The sequence below is a fragment of the Gobius niger genome, assembly GCF_951799975.1.
Source record: "Gobius niger genome assembly, chromosome: 23".
NCBI lineage: Eukaryota > Metazoa > Chordata > Actinopteri > Gobiiformes > Gobiidae > Gobius > Gobius niger.
Genome location: NC_136874.1, coordinates 6324609 through 6345839, shown reverse-complemented (window position 1 = coordinate 6345839; position 21231 = coordinate 6324609). Strand labels below are relative to the sequence as shown.

Sequence of the window (21231 nt, the reverse complement as noted above, 5' to 3'; positions counted from 1 at the left end):
ACTTTGGTTGCGCGCCGCACTCCCCGTACCCCCGTACTGTACTGCGCGCGCCGCCGCTCGGACTCCTTCCCTCGCCGCCCCGCGATTGGCTTCGGCGGCCAATGACATCACGCGGGGGCCAGCTGTTGATTCGGCGCTGTCTCCAAGGCTGGATTTGCAGTGATGGCTTGTGGCAGGTAGACTCTCTCTCTCCCCCTTTCTCCCTCCCCTTTCTTTCCCTCTCTCTCTCTCTCTCCCCCCGTGTAGCGCCTTTCTTTTTGCACACTGCCGCTCGCCCATGTCCTCCACTCCTCGCATGCGTTTGAGCTGAGCGTACGGGAGGCAGCGGACCAGCTAAACCCCCTCGCCTCCCGTATAATGGGAACTAAACGCTCCCGTAGCACATGGGATGGCGGGTGGTGCGCACAAAGCGGTAGGTTGCCAGCGTTTTTCCCTGTGTGTTTTGCGTAATTACTGCTGTCATCTCACGTGCGCTTTGCTGTCTGTGTTTTCCCCCATTAAGACGTGAAGGTGGAGAGTGCTTTTGTGATCTGATGGGATGTCTTGGCGTGTTAAATTAAGCTTAACATCACATTCGGTGGTCCGTAAGTGCCGCTTCCTGCGCGCTTTTCCAGCACAGCCAGATCCGCTTAAATCATATTCTGCTCCCCTCTCTCGCTTTCCATTCTAATTAACCGAGCCGCCTGTTAAAAGCCTTGTCGGCGTTGTGTTTTCCGCCGTCTTTGCCCCGTGTGATCCGCAGGTGCTGTGAGCAAATGGACTTTTAATGACTCTCGCTGACTTCAAAAGTTGTCGCGCGTCTCCAAAGGCGGCGAGGCGTTAAGCCACAAACTGCTGGAGTTGCATGTTTGAAGTGTTCGCGTGTTTATTGTTTTCTGGCGCTTAATTGCCCCGGGTTGATATTCCCTGGGAGCCCGGCTGTTCTGTGGGATAGGTAATGGATTACCTACGCGCGCGGGCTGTGGATTTAATTTATTAATGCCGGCGTGCTGCGGTCGGCGTGTCTGCCCCGGCGCGAGCCCGAGGCGGAGACGAGCCGCGCAATTAGAGCCTCATTTGCGGCCGTTTATGTGCGTTTTCTGTTAATTCAGTCTGAGCTATCGCGGGCACTTCCTTAAACCAACCAGTGGCTCCTGAATCCCGGCAGTGAAAGTGATCTCATTTCCAGAGGCTTCCCACTAATCGCCTTCTGCTTCAGTGATATCGCTCCCCTGTCAGTGCTTCCACGCGCTTTTCGCAATTAGCAGAAATGGCAAGAAATGGGAGATTAGTTACTCAGTTAAGCAAAACGCCAAAATCAATTTTATTGCAGTGCCACGAGTGTGAACCCGCATTAGCATCCCCGATTAATAGTTTATTTGACGGCTGGTTTTATTTGCAAAGGTGCTCGTCTGTCTGCACGCGCCGCGCCGCTCAGCCTTGTCTTATTAGAGGCACGTTTTTTTCGCCTCTCGCAGAATTGTTCCCTTTTGCTTTTGTGATGGAAATAACGGGGAGAGAATTGAGTAACCTTGCTGCGCTTTAGTGACACGAACTGCTTAGTATTCCACATCTACGCAGGCGATCTCCCAGCTGTTTGGCACTGCCTCCGCTCCTCCTTTTATGTGACACTTGTGAAAAAGCTCGTCAGCTGCAATGAAGCCCCAACAATGATTTTTTTTTTTTTTTTTTTTAATGATTACAATCTGAGAACTGAAAGACGCTGCCTTTTCTTTTCTTTTTTGTCTGTGAAGAAAAAAAAACAGTTGAAACGTTCCTTCTGATTAAGCCGCAGTTGGAGATTAGTCTTTGATTTATCTGCTGGAGGGTGGCGAGCTCTTTTAACCTGCAGATGAGCTGCTCAGAGCCCCAGAACGCAGCGGAGGTGTGGGAGGAAAGGTCAGGCTCGTGGGCTGAGTGTCTTAAGTGGCACTGTTGCTATCAGCCTCTTTCTGATTGAACTATTTTCAAATGTTGAACCTCACCCGCGCGGCCTGTTACGTTACAACATGACCGTAATGCAAAGACTGGTCGCTCCTGGTCCGCTTTGTCTCGGTGCCTCATTCAAGACGTTTTAATTGCGGCTGATTTGCATTGGAGATTGTCTGCACTTATGATGGCTGGGTTTTTGACGGCGTCTGGAGGCAGCTGCTCTCTTTAAAGGCTGCCTCCTTTTTTTTCGGCTCCTCGGTGACTGTAATACCAATGAACCACTCCCTGCCGACAGGCGCACAATACGGCAACGAGCCGCGCATCTCGACAACTTCCCCCTCCTGTCTTCTCCTTTGTCAGGGAACAGGTTAAAAAAAAAAAAGGGCCCTATTTCTTTCTTCTTTTTTTTTTCTTTTCTTTTTTTTCCTCCGAAGCGTTTGTGGCGATCTGTCAAAACACGGAAAGATATGTGCCTTTTTTTTTTTTTTTTTATGCATAACAATGTCTTGGAGTGTAGTCCCAAAAAGCAGGCAGTGTAGGCGACCTGCAGAGACCACGCGCTGACGGGAAATGCTGCAGGTTTTCCATTTGAGGCGCAAAACAACAGAAGAAGAAAATCATTTCGGCGTCAGGGGAAAGATCTTGAACTGATATTCTAAGGCTTCAAATGTTAATATGGATGAGCCGCCGTTGGCAGCTTCTGCAGCTTCTCGCAAATTAATTTACTTTTGGAGAGAGCGGCGATAAGGCGGAGAGTCTGGAGGCGGAGCGCGCGCGTAAAAGGAACATTTAAAACAAAGGCGTCTTCGGGGGTTCCACGTTTTCGGGGTGCGCGGAGCCGAGATGTCAGGGAGGAAAGGAAAGAGATTACGAACGGGAGGAGGAATTGAACTTGACCTTTTTTTTTTTTTTTTTTTTTTTGTTGGCCGGATCTCGGCTCGCGCGCTAAGACCAGGTTTTGGATGCGCGTCCTGGCCACGCCGGGTGCCAAAGTCAGCATGGCGCCGCTCCTGTTCACTGAGACGTGGATTAAGGAGAGGGAGGGAGGGGAGGAGGAGGGAGGGGAGGGAGAAAGGGGAAAGGGACAGCGGGGATAGGCAAATGAACCGCATAAAAGCCAATCATTCATGTTAAAGCAGTAAGCAGCGACTTTAGAGAAATGCTAATAGGGCTTATGAAAATACGACGGCAGCAAATCAAACTGGTCATAAATGATTCATGGCGACTGGATTGGAGTGGAGTTGACATTTGCCGACGTCTGCCCCTGCAAAACCCTCCCGTAGTTCATCTCAAAAGGAATCCGCCGGAAAATAGAGATGGTGCCGCTGCAGTAGTGTATACGCGAGACAATTGGAAATTTATGTGGCACCGAATGGCAGTGGGGATTTTTGGGAGTTTTTTTCTTTTTTCTGAAATGTGCTCCTCGCTCGCTGCTCTGTGAATGCCTAATGCCTGTTTTTTACGAGGTTGGCAGGGGTGCATCTCCTGTTGCCTCCTTCCACGCTCCCATCACGCCCCGGCCTTATACATTATTTATGACACAGAAAATACACTTTCAATTTACCCCCGCACTCCCGCGCCTTCCGGGGGACGCAGATATTTCACTCAGGGAGGGGGGGGGAGAAAGAATTGCTGATGCCTCGATAGCCGTCAGTCTGCGTCAACTCCTTCACCTTTGACCCCCCCCCTCTCTCTCTCTCTCTCCCTGCCCAGGTCAGCAGGGGTCATGAGGGCGGCCGAGGCTGCGGGCGCTGCGAGGAGCAGCTGAGGCGAACATGGCACACAGCTCTTGGATGGCACCCACCGGATCCGCATCGACGACCTCTCCAGCCACTTCCTCCTTCGTCCTCCGTTACCGCCGGCAACCAAGCAAGTACGTACAACGGCCATAGCAGGCATCAGCTGTTAACTTTCCAAACAATTGAACTTCTGCTCATAATTGTTTTAGTAGTGCGTATCATTTCACTATTGAGCAGCCATTTTTTGTATAGACCGGTCATTCTTGCCCCTGAACATGTATAAAAAGTGAACCTGGAACCAGAAATCGTGAATCGACAATCGTAGATGGCACAATCCGATCTTTTACCAAGTTTTAAAGCAACACACACATATTCTAATGACTCAATCAGACCTCATCCAAGATTCTACCAAGATGATGCAACAAAAGTTTCCTCGATCAGGCTGTGCCGTTCCTGATGTTGAGCCTCTCTGAAAGCTCGCTCGTAATCGTTTGAAAGCGCCTGCAACATTTATGGCACATTCTTAGTGCAGCTGCATTCATAATTCATCGACACTTCGCGAAACGCAACGTCAGAGTTTGGAACCATTACTGTTATGTCATCGCCCCCGTGACGGATTACGGCAGTAAAACGCTCATGTTAAACACACACCAGTGCGGTTCGTAATAAATATGGATCCAGCCCTGACCGAAGACGAAGAAGGCGAAGAGCCGCGGAGCTTCCAGCACATGTTACCGATATTATGGCACGTCTCGGAGTTATGAATGAGATGTTAAATCCGCGCTGATCTCGGTGTTGATTTCTCTCATAAAAGGCCTGATTTCCCAGTCTGTCCGCTCCCAGGCGCTTTCCTTAATGCTACGGCAGAGATCAAATGATGAGCATTACTTATGCAGTCGTAACAACAGGGACTCTCAGGCTCACAGTGCAATTACTGTACCTCCGTCAGCCGCGAGGAGATCTGAATTTATCAAAGTCCACAGCCAAATTTAGGCCTACACTCCATTTCTTTCAGCAGGACGGATGGACTGGGATGGGACGGAACAGCTCTTATTGCAAAGCAGGCTCTTGAAACTATCTGTCCAATATGGAAAACATTGGGCACAGCACTCGAGAGAGTTCACTCATCAAAATGTCAGGCGCAGACACTAAATATTCAAAGACGTGCCCCACTCTGGAGTATTAAGCTGTTTTCCTTCCGAATGTAAAAATAATGTAAAGCAGGAGCCAGAGTTGCTTTTGTCAACCCTTCTGACAGGTCATTGAAATTCAACATATGCCCTCTGGAGCGCCGCTAAATTTGAGCTAACCTCTTAGCCCTGACACACGCGGGCGAGCGCTCCATTCGTCTGCGGGACCACCACCAGAAGTCAATTACTCTGACACGGAGCGGCGGACGCCACCTTTTTAAGAGCTCCGCTGCCTCAGCTCTTTCGGGACGCACATAAACAATCAAGTTTTCCGACGGAGAGACGCGGCGGGGGAAATGGCTGCGATCGCCGGCGAGCAAATAGACTTGGAGCACAGGGAAAGGAAGGGGGGGGAGAAGCCCGTCATGTGTGCGAACGAGAGGAGCGCCGCGCTAATTAACCTATTAATCATTTTCGGGCGTGCCAGATGTCGCCCCCCCCCGCCCCTTCCTCCTCCTCGTGCGGTCCCGGCAGGGGGGGGGCGCCGTACAATCAGCGGGTCCAACCTACACCGTGACTCTAACACGAGGAGGTCAGACATTTACATACACGCTCCGATCTCAACCTTCTTAGTACTTTTGGACACGCCGGCCTCTCGGGATGGGAAACGAACCACCTCGTGACATCATCAGGTGAAAGGCCGAGCGTTCCGAGCCCTTGACGATGAAGCTTATTATATATGGCCAAACTGCTGCTCGCCCCCTCCATGTTTTTTTTTACGCTCCGTGCTCGACTTATTACATAAAACCCAAAGCCGCTTGTGCCGTTCCACTCGCTTTTTCCACCGCTGCCAATGAGCAAATGTGTCACGCATTGAGCGGCTAATTTGCTAAACCTCCTCTAAAAGCCGAGATCTGTGCGCCAGGGCCCCCGTTCTTCCAAGAAGCCCACACATCTCGGGAGGATTTTCGCATTCACAAGGCGGCGAAATGTCTTCTTGCTGCATCTTGTCCAATCATGCCTATTGTCTTTGACAGAGCAGCTGCGGATCGGCAGTGCTGTGAAATGAATGTGTTCTGTCACCCTTTCTGATATTTCCTGGTCGCTCGCTTTCCCTCTCTTTCTGCGGTGGCCATTTTGGAGATTCAAATGCAAATGGGGGAAAAAAAAGCGTGTATCTATCATTTTTATGGCAACGTTTTAAGAGAAATACGAATAAGCTATTTCAGGCTTCTACAACTGCCTTTCGACGTCTTAGTCTGAGATGTGCGGTTTTATTGGCCAGCAGGGGGCACTGTCTTGAACCAGTTTCTCACAATCCCCCCCGTCCTCCTTCCTCTAGGTTCTCTGCGCTCGTGGACGCCTCCCCGTAAGAGTTTGCGATGAGAATGTCCGATTCGGTCGACTGTGAAGCGATGAAGGTTTCCGAGGACCGAGTGCCGTCTCCCAAAGACAACAGCGCCACCACCAGGCCAGACCAGACCACTGACAGCCAGAGCATGAGCCGCGATGAGCACGGCGCCAACAATAAGAGGGACACGCAGGTAAACGGCATGAAAAACACACAACTTACAATGTGATACTGTATGTAAGACTTGGAACTGGAGGTTTAGTCTTCCTTGAGACTTAACTCACTGGTGATGGTCCTGTTCTCTGGGCACTCAAAGCTCCCAGACACAATAGCGTTCGGGAATGTGATGTCATACCGCTAAGCATTATTGGATTAGCAGCAATTGTAAACTAATGGGTTAGGGTATTTTAAAAGTTAAAATACTGGAGTTATTGTTCACATTAAAACACTTGGACACCACAGTGAGTTAGATGTATTTACCAGCAGTAACTCAGCAGTTAACAGAGTTGTTCCAAGGCTATTTTCTCCACTCTTTACACTGTTTTTAGCTCATGTTAGTCAATGGAAATTTATGCTAACAGCTGCAAAGATGGCGGATCTCCATGGTAACTGTAGAATTTCCCGAAATAATTCAAATAGTGTTGTAAACTCTTAAACATAAACCTTGATCTTGCTTCCACTTTAAAACTTCATCCCACACATTGACACATGACACTGGCTACAAAAACAATGTAAAATGCTGTGTTTTCCTATAAATTATTCTGGAAGAAGCTTTAAAGGTGCACTACGTAATTTTTTATGTGGAAAAAAGCCTTGATATTTGTGCATGTTTGACCTTTTAGTGACTCAGTGGCGTTATGGGTGCAGCATAGCAGCTTTGCTTTCCCTCACAGTGGCCTCTATGATGCTCCACTATCAATTGTTTTTCGGTTTCTGGACAGTTTCTGGTATGAACCTCTTAAAACAATTGATCCTGGAGCGTCATAAAGGCCATTGTGGGAAGGCAAAGGTGCCGTGCTTCACCCACAACGCCACTGAGTCACGAAAAAAGTCAAATATGCACAAATATGAAGGGTTTTTTTCTACATAAAAAGTTGCTTAGTGCAACTTTAAATACTCCAATGGACACTGGTAGGTTTTGGTGCTTTTCAGCAGATAAAGATCCCACCTTCGGATCCCGAGCCACTAGTTGAGAACTACTGCTATATAGTAGGGCTATCAACAACCATGGGTGACCAAAGTGCTTCACAAGATCTACATCATCATAATAACGTGAATGGTTGCAATGCGCATGGTCTGAATCTTGGATACAAAACTAATCGCAAGGCAAGGCAGAAAAATTGCAATTAGACACTTTTTTTTCCCCAAATGGTGCAGTCCAACCGAATAATGAAGCCCATGAAGGAGAGCGAAGAGTGAGGAGACATTTAGACAGAGGCCTGAGATGGTTGTCAAACTCCTGCTATCCTTAACCATATTGTAAATTGCAGTGGTCTCCTATTTTTTTTTTTCTTATTTTGACATATTCATGAGATGCAATCTGTCAAATGACTGTAAGTGCTAGCTCAGCCGCTGCTAATTGGCAAAGTTGGAGATGTCACGAACGGACTTTCTGGCGCTGAGGTGAGGACAACTGACATGCCCAACCAAACATTTTCTACTTTTCCGCGGCCCGTCGTCTTCATGAAAATTCACTAAGTGTCAGCGAGGGGGGAAAGGCAAAAAAAAAAAAAAAAAAAAAAAATCCCAGCTGCCCTCGGGGATCTCCTGTCACCTGCGGCGTTGTGCGATGATTTCCCCCAACGCCTAAGCCGGCCCAATTGTTCCCGACTACACCAGTATAATCTGCACAATAATAATGGGGAAGGCTCCGAGTGCGGCGTCTTGACACGTCGTCTCGGTCATTTAAAGCAGAACTCTGGCAAAGTTTTAGCGGGGATTGTGTTAGCGTGGCATAAATTAGAAGTCGTTATTGTAACTTTTCATTAGCGAGGCGACTGCGCGTAAGCTGTAAATGCTACGAGCTAAAATCGGGTAATTAAAGCCACACTGGCAACCCATACACCGACAATGCTATTTCTTTTTTATTTTTTTGCATTGGGTTATGAAAATCACACTTTTAAACCTCATGTTTGGCTACCTGTATTCTCCGTCTCCATGGAAACGGGCTGACGATGTCCCGCCCCCAGCAAAGTCAAGTCTGAGGAGTATTGTTTAACTCTACCCATCCCTAGTAAAGATGTTTGTTCGTTTTTAGGTATTTTCCATTAATAAACAAAGCGAAGCAAACAGAAAAGCTTGTAATTTAATATTTTGACCAACCGAAACGTTACACAGTGTTGCTTTAAAGTGCATTTTCGACACGGTGTTTGCGAAAACATAGTCAACACAATTATATTTAAAATTTTGCTTAACATTGTACCCAGCTTTCTTTAGTTTGGCCATTTTTGTGATGCTTATAGTTTCACTTCCTTATTGGACACAGACAGGAAGTGACCATTTTTAACTGTTGCCGTGCCAACCATGTTGTTAAGTGGTGACGTCACAGCTCTACTTCTGGGATGTGCGAGAAACTACAAAAAACTCTTCAATACCACCATCAATATTTCTGAAACTCAACATAGAGTAACTGAACATACTTATTTATCAGGCCCATTAGCCAAAAATAAAAGAAATAAAAGTAATATTTATTAAAATTACTACATCTGGGTTAGCGGAGATACATGCTAACGGCGCAGCAGCTATGCTAACCCCGAAAGTAGTGATTTTAGTAAATAAAATATTACTTTTTTAGCAGCAGGTGCGACATTTTCCTGAGAAATAAGTAGGTTCAGTCACTCTCTGTTGAGTTTCAGAAATATTGATGGTTGTTTTTAAGAGTTTTTTTATGTTTTTTTCTCGCATATTAGCCGGTATGCTAGTACCCGGAAGCGGAAGTCGTGACGTCACACCTAACAAACGTATGGGAAATGAGTCAAACTGCTGGAGAACTTTACCTCCATTTATTTCACTTCCTGTTCAATGCATCATATTTTCAAAAGCATTAAACCTGTCATATGCACTTTAAGTATATCTAGCACTTATATAGTATTATGGGTGAGTATTAGTTGTTTGATGTAGTGGGTTTTGCTATAGAAACTGTTCGAAAATAAATGATAACAAAAAAAGGGTTTACAGGAAAAGGGCAAATCTTTAGCATTGCAAAGTAGAAGTCAATGCCTTGGCCGTGGTCTACAATTAAATCTAAAAATACTAAGCAGTTTTGTCTTCCAAGTACATAAAGCACCACAAAACATCATCATCTGTGCTCATGAATTAAGGTCACATCGCCTATAGTCACCCAGTGTACTTTCAGGCTGATTACAAGCCTGGGAATTGAGCGTATTGTGTTAAAAAGGCCAGTTTCAGCAAATCTCCTAATTAATTTGATCCTTATGTCATTTGCAACAACCACTCCAGGGACAACATTTTGCACTTGCTAATCCATCTTTTTAATTGAAACAACTGCTTTACAGAACGAAAGGAGGGGAAAACACAAATTGTTTTGAAATCGTGGTCAAGAAATGAGGGGGGTAAAAGAAAAAAAAAAGGGATTGGCCTGGATCCTATTTTTAGGCGGGAGCCAATGAGACAATCTGGCCTTGTGGTCCGAGCGGCGAAGAGAGGCAGATAATCTGGAGCTCAAATCCTGGCTTATCTACCAACTTCCTGTCGCTGTTACCCTGGGGAGCAGCATGACACCGGCGAGGGAGCGCGGATATCTGCACTACGCGGAGAGAATGTATAATTGACCAAGCTTAGAGGGCGAAGAAGTGAACTATACACTACAAAATTAAATAAATGCATGATGTTTTGTTTCCAGACCCCAAAACCCGACACGCTGTATTAAAATGCCACCAATATCCCGCCGCAGTTATCAAACGGAGCTTCCTTCCCCTCGCATCGTGCAGCCCTTAGTCCGTGGTAAGAATAGAGATACGAACCTCTTAGGCTGCATTTCTTTAAGTCTGTGGAAGTCGTAGAAAAGAAGTTCTCCCACATGCACTTGAGCTCTTTGACACTTTCGACACTTAGCCGCTAAAGCCGGTTTCATCACTGGTGCTGACTGCCGCAACTTCTTCTGCCGCGCTAAAACACAAAGCAAACTCCCGGTTTTCGCTTGACTTTTTACTCCTCGAGATAACGTATTCAAGTCGTATTTTTCCACACTTAAAAGGTCACAGCAGCAGTTACAAATACTGATGGCCGTAGAGTAGCCTTTCGAGAAGTAGTTGCTAGTTTTTGCCATTGGCTGTAGGGTTTTCTTCATTGTAAATAGACCGAGGGCCGAAGCCTCGGATTATTAGCCCAAAGTAAAGCACAACACTGGAAAAATGACCATCTTAAATGAGATAAATGACTTGAAATTGCTTGAATTGAATGTTCTTCTATGTTGAATTGGAGTTGGTTTGAACTAATCCAAGATACAAACGCTATAGCGCCAATGGAACAAGAATAAGAGAAGAGAAGAACTACTACTAGAGGTTTTATCTCGTCACTCAAACCTTAGATTTCATCTGTTAATTCAAGTAGATTTAGTAGAAGGAAGTCATTTCTTCCTTAAAACGATTATTCTTTTTCCAATGCACTTCTTTCAAATGCCAGTGTTGTACATATTAGAGCTGGGCGATTTTTTTAAATTAAAAACTCGATTTACGACTTCATCAAAATGACCCAAAAGCCACTGAAAATTTTTGTAAAAAGAAGCAGAAAAAAATATGAATGTATGGTTATTTTAAGGCTGTTTTTTGGAGTGTACATTTTTTTTACATTAGGGTCTTGAAAGGGTGCAAAATTAAGGGCCACACGAGAGTTAAAACAAAAACAAAATTGCAAAGGCAAACTCTGTCTCTAACTGAAAAGTCATTGTGCAACAAAGATTGTTAAACATCCCAATTATTTATACTGTATTTGGATTGAGCTAGTAAAACAACAAAACATCTGGGCTCTGTTCTTCTTAGCACATTTGTACAGTTGGACCTTCCTCTGAGCAGAGAGAGCAAAAATCAATCTTTTGAAAATATGAATAGATTTGTTTCCCCAGCCCTACATAATATATGACCTAACTGGGTGTATTGACAGTATTTCTACATTTTTCCCTCCCATTTAACTCTAATAATGTTAAAAGTACATCTGATTTGTGTGATAATGTTTCTCAAAATCATCTTGAGGGCCAGAGGTGCTGAGCTGGAGGACTGGATCTGCTGTAGGGTATAGCAGGCTAAGAAACATGTGGTAATGCTGGCAGTATACATCAGCTTTTTGGAAGCCTATTTGCCCTTGCTACGTATAACCCGGGCTGTTCCGTGGTGTCGCTTTTATAGCTTAACCCTCCACTTTGTTTGGCTCTCTCTTCTCCATCGCCCTTGCTAACCGTCCTTCCACACTTCACCTCAAATTGACTTTCCTTGTAGCGCTATGCCTCCCGTGTCTCTCAGTGACCTGTTTAAATGTGGGGTGTTTTTTTTTTTGTTGACACTATCCCACCACCTCTGTTGAATTCACAGGTCTATAATTGTCCGGTTAAAGCAAAAAAAAGGGGGTTTGAGATTCGCTCACGGCACCGAGGTGGAACCCTGACCTTTTCCGTTTCGCAATTTCCAGCTCGGGTTAAGTAGGAGAAGTGTTCGTTGTGGGCAAAATGGAAGCAGTTCAGGGTTGATGGAGCGATGCACACTGGAAAAATGAGTCGTTATGGTTTCATTGCGAACTATAATGTTGTGTAGTTGGATGATACAGTTGCATTTATGTGTTTTTTTGGAAATAGCTAGTTTTCTGTATCAAGCAGAAGAAGACCAAATCACTACTAGAATCAATAAGTAAATAGGACGAAACCAGGTCTGGGTCTAAACATATCAGCAATACAGTATGAATCATGGCGGAACCAGGATTGTGCATAAAACTAACGATCCCAAACCAGGACAAGGCTTCACTCGTGCAATGACAATGGGGAGGGACGAGTATAGGACAGGAGACGGTCTGACATTGTCACCATCTGCCCGCAGCTCGTGATCCGTCCTTTGCGGTCCGGGACAGGTGGCCGCTGGCTGTAGCCTACTTTTGCTGACTCCAGCCCTTTCGCCCTCGCTCTCCCATCAGACACCCCTCCCTCCCTCCCTCCTCCCTACACCTCTCTCCCACGTACACTCCCACACTCTCCCCTCCCCATCCCCATCTCCTGCCGGGCATTGTTCGGTCCCCATTGGCCCGCACGGTGCGCAATTAGCCACAGTCCAGCAATCCCACGTCTATATTACCTTGATATAGAAAAAGGGAAAGGGGTGAGGGGAGGGGGGAGTCGTCTGGGGAGGGGAGGGTTCTAGTAGTAGGTCATGTGCAGGAGAGATGGGGCGAACAGCAGTCCATTTCAATTTTTTATAGGTGTGATTTGGCCCTGGAGGTGAGCGAGAGAGCGGCGGCGGGAGGGGCTGTCCTTTTAGTTTTTAGAGGACATGTGTGTGTGGGCGGCGGCGTTGTGACACTGGCGCAGGAGCGATACCAAGAGCGATACTCGGCTTGTTCAGTGGCTTTTAACGGCTCGCAGATTTGGGATTTGATGATTGGGGAGTATTATGGCTATATTAAGGGCGCATAAATAAAATCTAAAAAGCTATTTTATAGCCTTGCCAGCCGGCCTACACGCTTTCCCTGTCCTTTACAAAGACTGCCATGCTTTGGAACAGAAAGTGGCCTGGCAATTTGAATCAGTCTGGAACGATTAAAGCATATCTTTTACAAACAAGAAAAGGTCTGCAGAAGATCATTTTAGTCATGATTTTTCTCATTTAGATCCATTTTGACCTTGTTTCGATCCGGATCCTCATCTTGTTTCGATCCGTATTCTCATCTCGTTTCTATCCATATTCTCATCTTGTTTTGATCCAGATCCTCATCTTGTTTTGATCCAGATCCTCATCTTGTTTCGATCCAGATCCTCATCTTGTTTCGATCCGGATCCTCATCTTGTTTCGATCCGGATCCTCATCTTGTTTCGATCCGGATCCTCATCTTGTTTTGATCTGGATCCTCATCTTGTTGCAATCTGGATCCTCATCTTTTTTTGATCCGGATCCTCATCTTGTTTCGATCCGGATCCTCATCTTGTTTCGATCCTGATCCTCATCTTGTTTCGATCCGGATCCTCATCTTGTTATGACCCCGGATCTTCATCTTGTTTTCGATCCGGATCCTCATCTCGTTTTGATCCGGATCCTCATCTTGTTTCGATCCTGATCCTCACCTTGTTTTGATCCGGATCCTCATCTTGTTTCGATCCAGATCCTCATCTTGTTTTGATCCGGATCCTCATCTTGTTTCGATCCAGATCCTCATCTTGTTTCGATCCTGATCCTCACCTTGTTTTGATCCGGATCCTCATCTTGTTTCGATCCAGATCCTCATCTTGTTTTGATCCGGATCCTCATCTTGTTTTGATCCTGATCCTTCATTACAGTATTCATCAAATATTGCAAATTCTCCACCTTTTGCTTTATTCAATTGTGGCAGAGATTGCTCCAAGTAAGATGCATAATACAGGCATCTAAGGACTGGGTGGTGTTGCAAATGTGGCTGGTTTGTTCCATCTCCCCCCCCCCCCCCCGCCTCCTGTCCCCCCCCCGCCTCCCTCCCTCTCTGATCCCTTCCTTCCTCCGCTGTGTGTCCGTCTGTTTATCCGCACGCTCACACTGAGAGGCTGAGGCCCGCTGGTCCGTGAAGGCACTGCACTGTCTCTCACTCGCCCGGGTCGGCTCCACATGACAACTAAACGCAGCCCGGAGCAATGAGGGAAAACTGGCCTTAAGCACTCGCCCGGGCCAAATGCACTGTCTCTCTTTTTTTTTCCACTTCAGTGTCTTGGCGAGATGTGGGTAAGAGGAAAAGGCGCAGTAGAGATGGAGACAAACTTTGGGTTTATGGAAATGGATTCTTAGAAAGTCGGTGCTACTTCACTGGACTGAATTTTTCTTTCTAATATCTGAAAATGTTTATAAATGATGGCCATGGTGTATATTTTTGGGGTATATCGTTGCTTTAATGACACTATGCATATGTATAAGGCACCCCTGCAAGTCAATAGTGGCTAAAAGTGGTCGATCATTCTGTCAGGACGAGGGCTGGGTACCATTATATTTGTCAATACTGGTACTTCCACGATACTTGGTTTACGATACTGGAACGAAAACTAGAACCGGAAAACAGAATGTGAGGAGGATAGGCACATTTACAGTATTGGGTTATTCTCTAATGTTAAGAAATGTGTGAAAAATGGGGATTAATTTAGCCAAAAATTGTGGGAAAAAATATGGAAAAATTGGTTGTAAAAAGGAAAAAAAATCCAAAGGGGAGAATGGAGAAAAAAATGGCAAAGGAATTGGGAAAAATCATAAAAAAAATAATGTTTTGAGCTGAAAAACTTCCTTTAAAGCAGTACTAAGTAACTTGTTTATCTTAATAAACCCTTTCCGTCGTCCCTCTGGGGGTCATACAAGTGTTAATGGGATGATTGGGGGGTCTTTCATCTGTTTCTGGCCAGAAAACCACACTTGCAACTTTCCTACACCGGGTCGTAGGTGCAATACATACTAACAGAATCCCGAAGAAGAAGCTAGCAGGCTAATGGGCAAAGATTGCTGTGGGCTAGCACCACTTAAACAGTATTTACAGCCAAGTTTGAGTGAAATAAACGATCTCCATTGTGGAATTGGATGAACAATATCCCTCTCTCCTTTTGTCTTTTCTGTCAGCGTAGTATTTACTCTCACGGACGATTAATGAGTGAAAAAACATAACATGCTACGACGCCTGCAGTGGCGCTTATGGCCTCCAGCGGCATGAGTTACTCAGTTCTGGACCCAACTGCATCAAAACCTCTTCGATACCACTCCGTCAGGACACAAGAGGGTTTGCGCTTTAACCCGACATCTAAGCAGTTTTCAAAGAACTTCACGTTTCACTGATTCACGGTTAGCTTAGCGGAAACAGAACTTGTGCATTCATTCAAGGTGAACCATTGAGTTGCTTGATATCGAATCACAATCCGACTCCTATATCTATACTGATGCTCTTATCGTGTGTTAAACCGTGCCGGCTCTCAGGTCTGTGTACAAGTGCTTCAGAAACGTATTAGCTGAGGATGCAAGTGCTTGAAGGGACGTCTTGTTTTCCTCCCATCTGGGTGACCTTAAAAGCAGCAGCACTACACATTGTGTACATAATTAAAGCAATAAATACTTGATAAATACCACACAGAAGCAGTCAGCCGCAACTGCTTTCATAACATTGATGCTTTAGAGGTCAAACTGCCTTTACTCATACAAACATGCTTGAGTATTTCACAATAAAATGTTGATTCAGGTTCTTTCCTCTGAAGCTTGTCACTAATTTCCTTCATTTCTCCGCCTTTATTGAATTGTTTTTGAACCCTGCCTGCTCCGAATTGGGCCGTTCATGTTTAATTCAGCCCCCTGCACTTTCATAACCGACCTGTCTCTTTGTGGTTGTGCTTGTTCTTGTATTTTTTAACTTTTTCCTCCTGTTCTCTACCTTTGGGCAGCCTGTGAAGTACTCGAAGGTAGGCCGCACCCCAAATGCATGATGGATATTGCGGTCTTTGTGTTGTTTTTTTTCTCCTCGTGTGCACTTGAATGGCATTGTGTTTTTTTGCTTGGATGGAGTGTTTTGGGGAGTTGCGTGTGCTGTCAGAAAGTTGTCAGAATCATGTCAAAAATGGCTGCAGTTTTGTTGTGAAGGATTTTGTGAAGCTGAGTGAGGTTATTGCACCGGAAGCTGTGTGTGATTTGTACTAATATATTTTGATCGCTAAATTGCTGAAACTGTTTGCTCGCATGAATGGTTTTGCAATTACTAGAGCCCCCACTGCCTCATTATAAGCAATTTTGACAAAGGATGAGATTGGACTTAACAAAACCACAATGTTAGTTCCTTTATCTAGCTCTTTGCTTTGCACCTGTTGGCTGTTTTGAGTCTTGTCGTCGTCTTGCTCCCATGACTGTAATTTTGGTGCAGGACTTTTGGTGCATGGTTTTAACTCTCCCCTCCTTCCCCCACGTCTTACCTGGCGACTCCCTCTCACATCAGTCCAACACCAGGCTAAAGCTCGTCCGGAGCCTGGCCGTGTGCGAGGAGTCCTTTCCTTGTGCTATTACTGAGGCTTCCACAGCTCCTCAGGTAAACGCACATGTTCGGGCAATGCTTTTCAAACATGCTTCATCAATCTACTCCACAGATATACTATATATCTGCACGTGCGCATTGTGAAAAGGGAGGGAGCATGGCTTTCAAATACATACAGTATATTCCACCCATGTCTGACTCATGTCCTTGGGTTTAAAGCAGAACTAAGTAACTTGTGTACTTCAATAAATCCTTTTCATAGTCCCTCTGGAGGGTAATACAAGTGTGTCTCTGGCCAGAAAACCACCCTTGCAACTTCCCTCCGTCTGGGTTAGAGGCGCAATACACACTAATAGAATCACAAAGAAGAAGCTAATAGGCTAACAGGTAGAGCTATCTGCGGGCTAGCACCACTTAAACAGTATTTACAGCCAAGTTTGAGTGAAGTAAATGATCTCCATTGTATAATTGGATGTACAATATCCCTCTGTCCCTTTGTCTTTTCTGTCAGCGTAGTATTTACTCTCACCGACAATTACTGAGTAAAAAAACGTCACATGCTACAACACCTGCAGTGGCGCTTAAGGCCTCAAGGGGCATGAGTTACTTAGTTCTGCTTTAAATGATGAAAACTGACCAAAATGGTGGCCATTGCAGGAACGTCTTGTAACGGGACCATATTCTCAGTATGACTATTTTGTTTTGATAGTGAATTTGGACTATTTGGACTCAATTCATAAAGCGCTTTTATCTGAAGCTCTTTATAGTAAGGAACCACTCACCCATTCACACTCTCATTCATACACCAATGTACGCAGACACTGGAGGCAAGGAGGTTTAAGGCGTTGGTGTTGGGTTGGGCGTTGGCAGGACCTTGGATTCGAACTCCCAACCTTCTGATCATGAGACAACCCTACTACTCCTAATCTTTATTTTTCAAGCACTCTGCCCAAGTTTTGACCTTGCATAGTCCCTTTATCACTTGGGATTAGATCTGGTGGCACGCAGATGGTACTTGGTTTGAAAGGTTTGAGTGTAGCTGCAATGCGGAAGAGTTGAGCCATCAATACACGAGCATTGTTTGATACACATTCTACACGACCAATTGAAACCAAGGCAGCTGTTGTTTTATCAATGGACGATAGATGTTGAGCTTGGGGGAGCTTCAAGTCTCCGGTACAGCTCTTGACGAGAAACACATCAACTAAAAACACATTTACGTTGTTCACCCAATCACCGCTGAAACGAAAATTGCAACCAAATTAGTCCGTGATGTCCAATTTGCCCACGTCCCCCGTCGGAGAAGCGAGAGGGGAGCTGGTTTGACTGGACTGCTGACTTGATCGTTTCATCTTCACGAGAGCAGGTAGCCCCCCTCCCCTCTCAGACGCTTGATTAGGAGCGCTTGTCTGACAGCTATGATTAAATACCTCGGCGTCCCAATCGAAACGTATCACAGTCGACTCCCAGCGCCCCTGCTGAGAGCAACTTTGCAAAAATTACCTGCACCCCCTTTCAAAAAAATGTGTCTAGACGCACTCTTTTTGAAGGAGGAGTTGTTATAGTCGTAGTAGTTCCTTCTTTTTATTTACCCAGGGTTGGAACTCCAAAATGTTGTGGTATTCAGACCTCCCGATGGATAGATTTCCCTCACTTTCCATTATCCAGACCCTATACTGCGAAATCCAAATCGCCATGGCAATTAATCTCGCAGATTAGCTTGTTTTTATTAACTGTGTGAATAATACATGAATCCCTGGGCAAAATTAAACAGCACAGCACAATCCTTTTCGATTTTTTTTTCTTTTTTTTCTTCCTGAAGATGCCTCTTGTTTGTCCACCCCACTGTAAAGATCTCCAAAATCAATACCGCACAATCTGTCTGCGCAGAGTGGCATTGTGTATTGGGACCTTTATTAAAAACCGCCTATTTTCTTTTTATTTATTTATCTTCCTCCCCTCTCGTCTTCCACACTTGACTCCCACTCGCTCTAGTATAAGAAATATCTGATTTGCTTTTGAGGCGATTCTTCAAAGGCTGAAAAGAGGGGAGGGGAGGGGGGGGAGGAAGCTGAATAGGCGAGAAAGGGGTTCGCCAGTGCGCCGTAAGTGGATTAAAAACGCAACTCGGGAGGGAAGCAAACATTTGAGACCTCTTACAGTTGTGTGTTTTGGAAATAAAATTATACATAGATGAGTAGGTGGCTTAAAGATGGCGGAGGGCCTCATAAAGCAAAAAGGTCATTGAGTATGTAACAGCTGCAAGGCACGATAATGAGATGCTGCGTTCTTTTAGTCGCGAAGCAGAGATGTAAAATGCTAATCAGGTGATGCGTGAAGATGGCACTCCAAATGTGTACGAATGAGAGTCGCTTGGTACAGACACGAATAAATGAATACTTTTATATAAGGGGATATATTATTTTTACCGTACTTGTTCCCTTGTTTAAATCATAATCTACCACCATATGCTGTGAGTTCATTGCAGCATGATCAATTTGTTAGCACGCTGTCAAAAATAAAAGCTTGTTTTTACTCTTCCATGATGTCATTCCCTCAGTAGCCTTTAGACGGAGCTCCAGCCAAAATGTCTAATTGTTTTCACCATCTTTTCCATACGTACTTAGACATTATTTAAAATTCAAGCCATCATGAAGAGACTATACGGAGCTTAAAAATGTTACAAATATTCATTTTCCTTCCCCCTGCATGTTCCATCCTTAATGTGTAGAATGAGCCCAGACCTGTTCACCACAACTGCCTCTAAAATCCTGCTCTGTCATTCAGAAAGTTCACGCACGAGCTTAAAGCCACACCGTGTAGATTTTTACCCAATAAATACAATTTAAATACAAGCATTTATTTTAACAATAAATGAAGTATGTGAAGGACTTTCCATTATGAGTTAGGCATTAATTGTATTAGGTTAGTAGATATGAATTGTTAGTCACACTCAGCTAATGAATTGTTCATGATGAATTAATTTTATGACAGATATTTTCATCATTGAAAAATACCTCACAAATGTACAAGCAAACATTTCTGAGGCTCACCCCACCTAAGATATGACTGTAAACTTTACTGGGAGTGGGTACGTCTCCAGCTCGTCTCCATGGAGATGTGACGAAAGGCAGCAGAATATGGGATTCAAACAGGTTGATTTCTCATCCAAGTCCATTCTTTTATTACACCCTGCAGTAACAGCGTTTTCTGTGTCATTAGGAGCACGTTTTGTTTTGCCGCAACAGTATAGTCCAAAATGTTACGCAGTGTACCTTCAATATAGAAGTTGCAGTTACACGTATGACCTGAGGTGGCAGAAGTGAGTATAAAATGGCCAACTTGCATCTAGTCTGCTACTGTATAAAGCTACAACTACTGCAGCTGCTGAAAATACGACCCCGACCACCAGACGCTTTGAGTTACTTGCAGCATGGTCAATTTGTTAGCACGCTGTTAGTCAAAAATAAAAGCTTGTTTTTACTCTTCTATGATGTTATTCACTCAGTAGCCTTTAGAGGGAGCTCCAGCCAAGTCAAAATGCTTTTACAATCTTTTCCATACGTACTTAGACATTATTTAAAACACTGTTCTACTTCATTCATGTAAATTTAAGTCGTATAAATGTAGTCTTCAAACAAAAATATACTATAATTTAATATATAAAACTACAAGTACTACAACTGCCGTAGATTCTACCCCTACAATCAGACGCTTTGAGGTCATTGCATTGATCAATTTGTTGTTGTCTTTACTCTTCTATGTTGTCATTCCCTCAGTAGCCTTTAGAGGGAGCTCCAGCCAATATGTTTTTTTCAATCTTTTCCATACGTACTTAGACATTATTTATATACTTACAAATACACTTGCGTGAGTAATTTACTGACTACAACTACTACAGCTGCCGTAGACACCACCCCTACGACTCATAACAATAATAACACTCAGAAAGAGGCCATTGAGTGCGATCTTTGTAACAGCTGCAAGGCACGCTAATGAGATGCTACGTTCTTTTAGCCGCTAGCTGCTTAGCCCAAATGTAAAATGCAAATGAGTGAGTGACTAATTGCCCGGGTGAGAATTTATGCACTGGAGGAGATGACAGCAGCGAGTTTGTGTGTTTGTCAAAGGATTTTTTTTTCCTTCTCTCTTCTCTCTTTCTTTCCCCCCGGTTTGGAAGTTGCCTTCGCTTCTTTATGCCACCCTCGGAGTCACGTGGGTAGCGAGCCGCTGGGGGGTGATGTGCATGTGTTTTTGCGAAGCCGCCTCATTTGTTCCCTGACACGCATTTACCTCGAGATAAAGGCAAAACAGCGTGAAAATGACGGTCTTGTGAATGCATAATGAACGTGCTGTCAGTCTGAAACTTAAAAAAAGAAAAAAAGAAAAAAGAATAACAGTTGAAGCACGGCATTCAAAGCCCCTTTCGACGATGGGCCATTGATTAGAAGTGACTGCAGTACAATGTGAGAGAAGTCTATACGTTCAGGAGGCTTTTGTTTTCATACAGGACGGCGCTAACGTCTGAGGACAGATTTTTTTTAATGGGGAAAGGTAGGCGACTGTGCATAAATTAAAAACATAGAAGAGAAAAATGAAGTTAAAAAAGACTTTGGAGCAGCTTTCAGGAGGCTTTAGTGCAGGGATATAGTCAGGATTGTCGAGCTGGAGGATTTGTTTGTGCTGTGTGTACTGGCAAGGAAGGCTATAACACCGTCCCGAGAACAGGGGTAGGCAACGTCCGGTCCGCGGGCTAAACCCGGCCCTCCAACGTACATTCTCCGGCCCCAAAGATAATTCCGAGAATCCACCAAAAAAGATGCGAAGTCCCAGAGTACATGGCTTGTTATGCAGGATAAACAAAGTCTGTTTGCTGGGGCTTGAACTGTTCAATTCTACTTATGTCCTCCTTCCACTCTAAAGATTA

The 21231-nt window shown here is 44.8% G+C and overlaps 1 protein-coding gene across 8 annotated transcripts in view; it reads left to right on the top strand.

Moving 5' to 3' along the window:
- The first annotated feature begins 255 nt into the window (after positions 1-255).
- Positions 256-21231, top strand: part of LOC306982055 (R3H domain-containing protein 1-like) — a 76826-nt gene continuing 55850 nt past the window's right edge. For 6 of the 8 annotated variants that reach the window (XR_013794162.1, XR_013794163.1, XM_079581827.1 and 3 more), the window contains exons 1-5: positions 256-412; positions 3625-3784; positions 6123-6324; positions 15724-15741; positions 16269-16358. Coding sequence is in view for 6 of the 8 variants with exons in the window: in XM_079581827.1 (XP_079437953.1) it covers positions 6163-6324; positions 15724-15741; positions 16269-16358 (270 nt within the window). In the remaining 2 variants the exon portion in view is untranslated. The remainder of the gene's footprint in view (positions 413-3624; positions 3785-6122; positions 6325-15723; positions 15742-16268; positions 16359-21231) is intronic. The other 2 variants (XM_079581824.1, XM_079581825.1) reach the window with 2 other exon arrangements.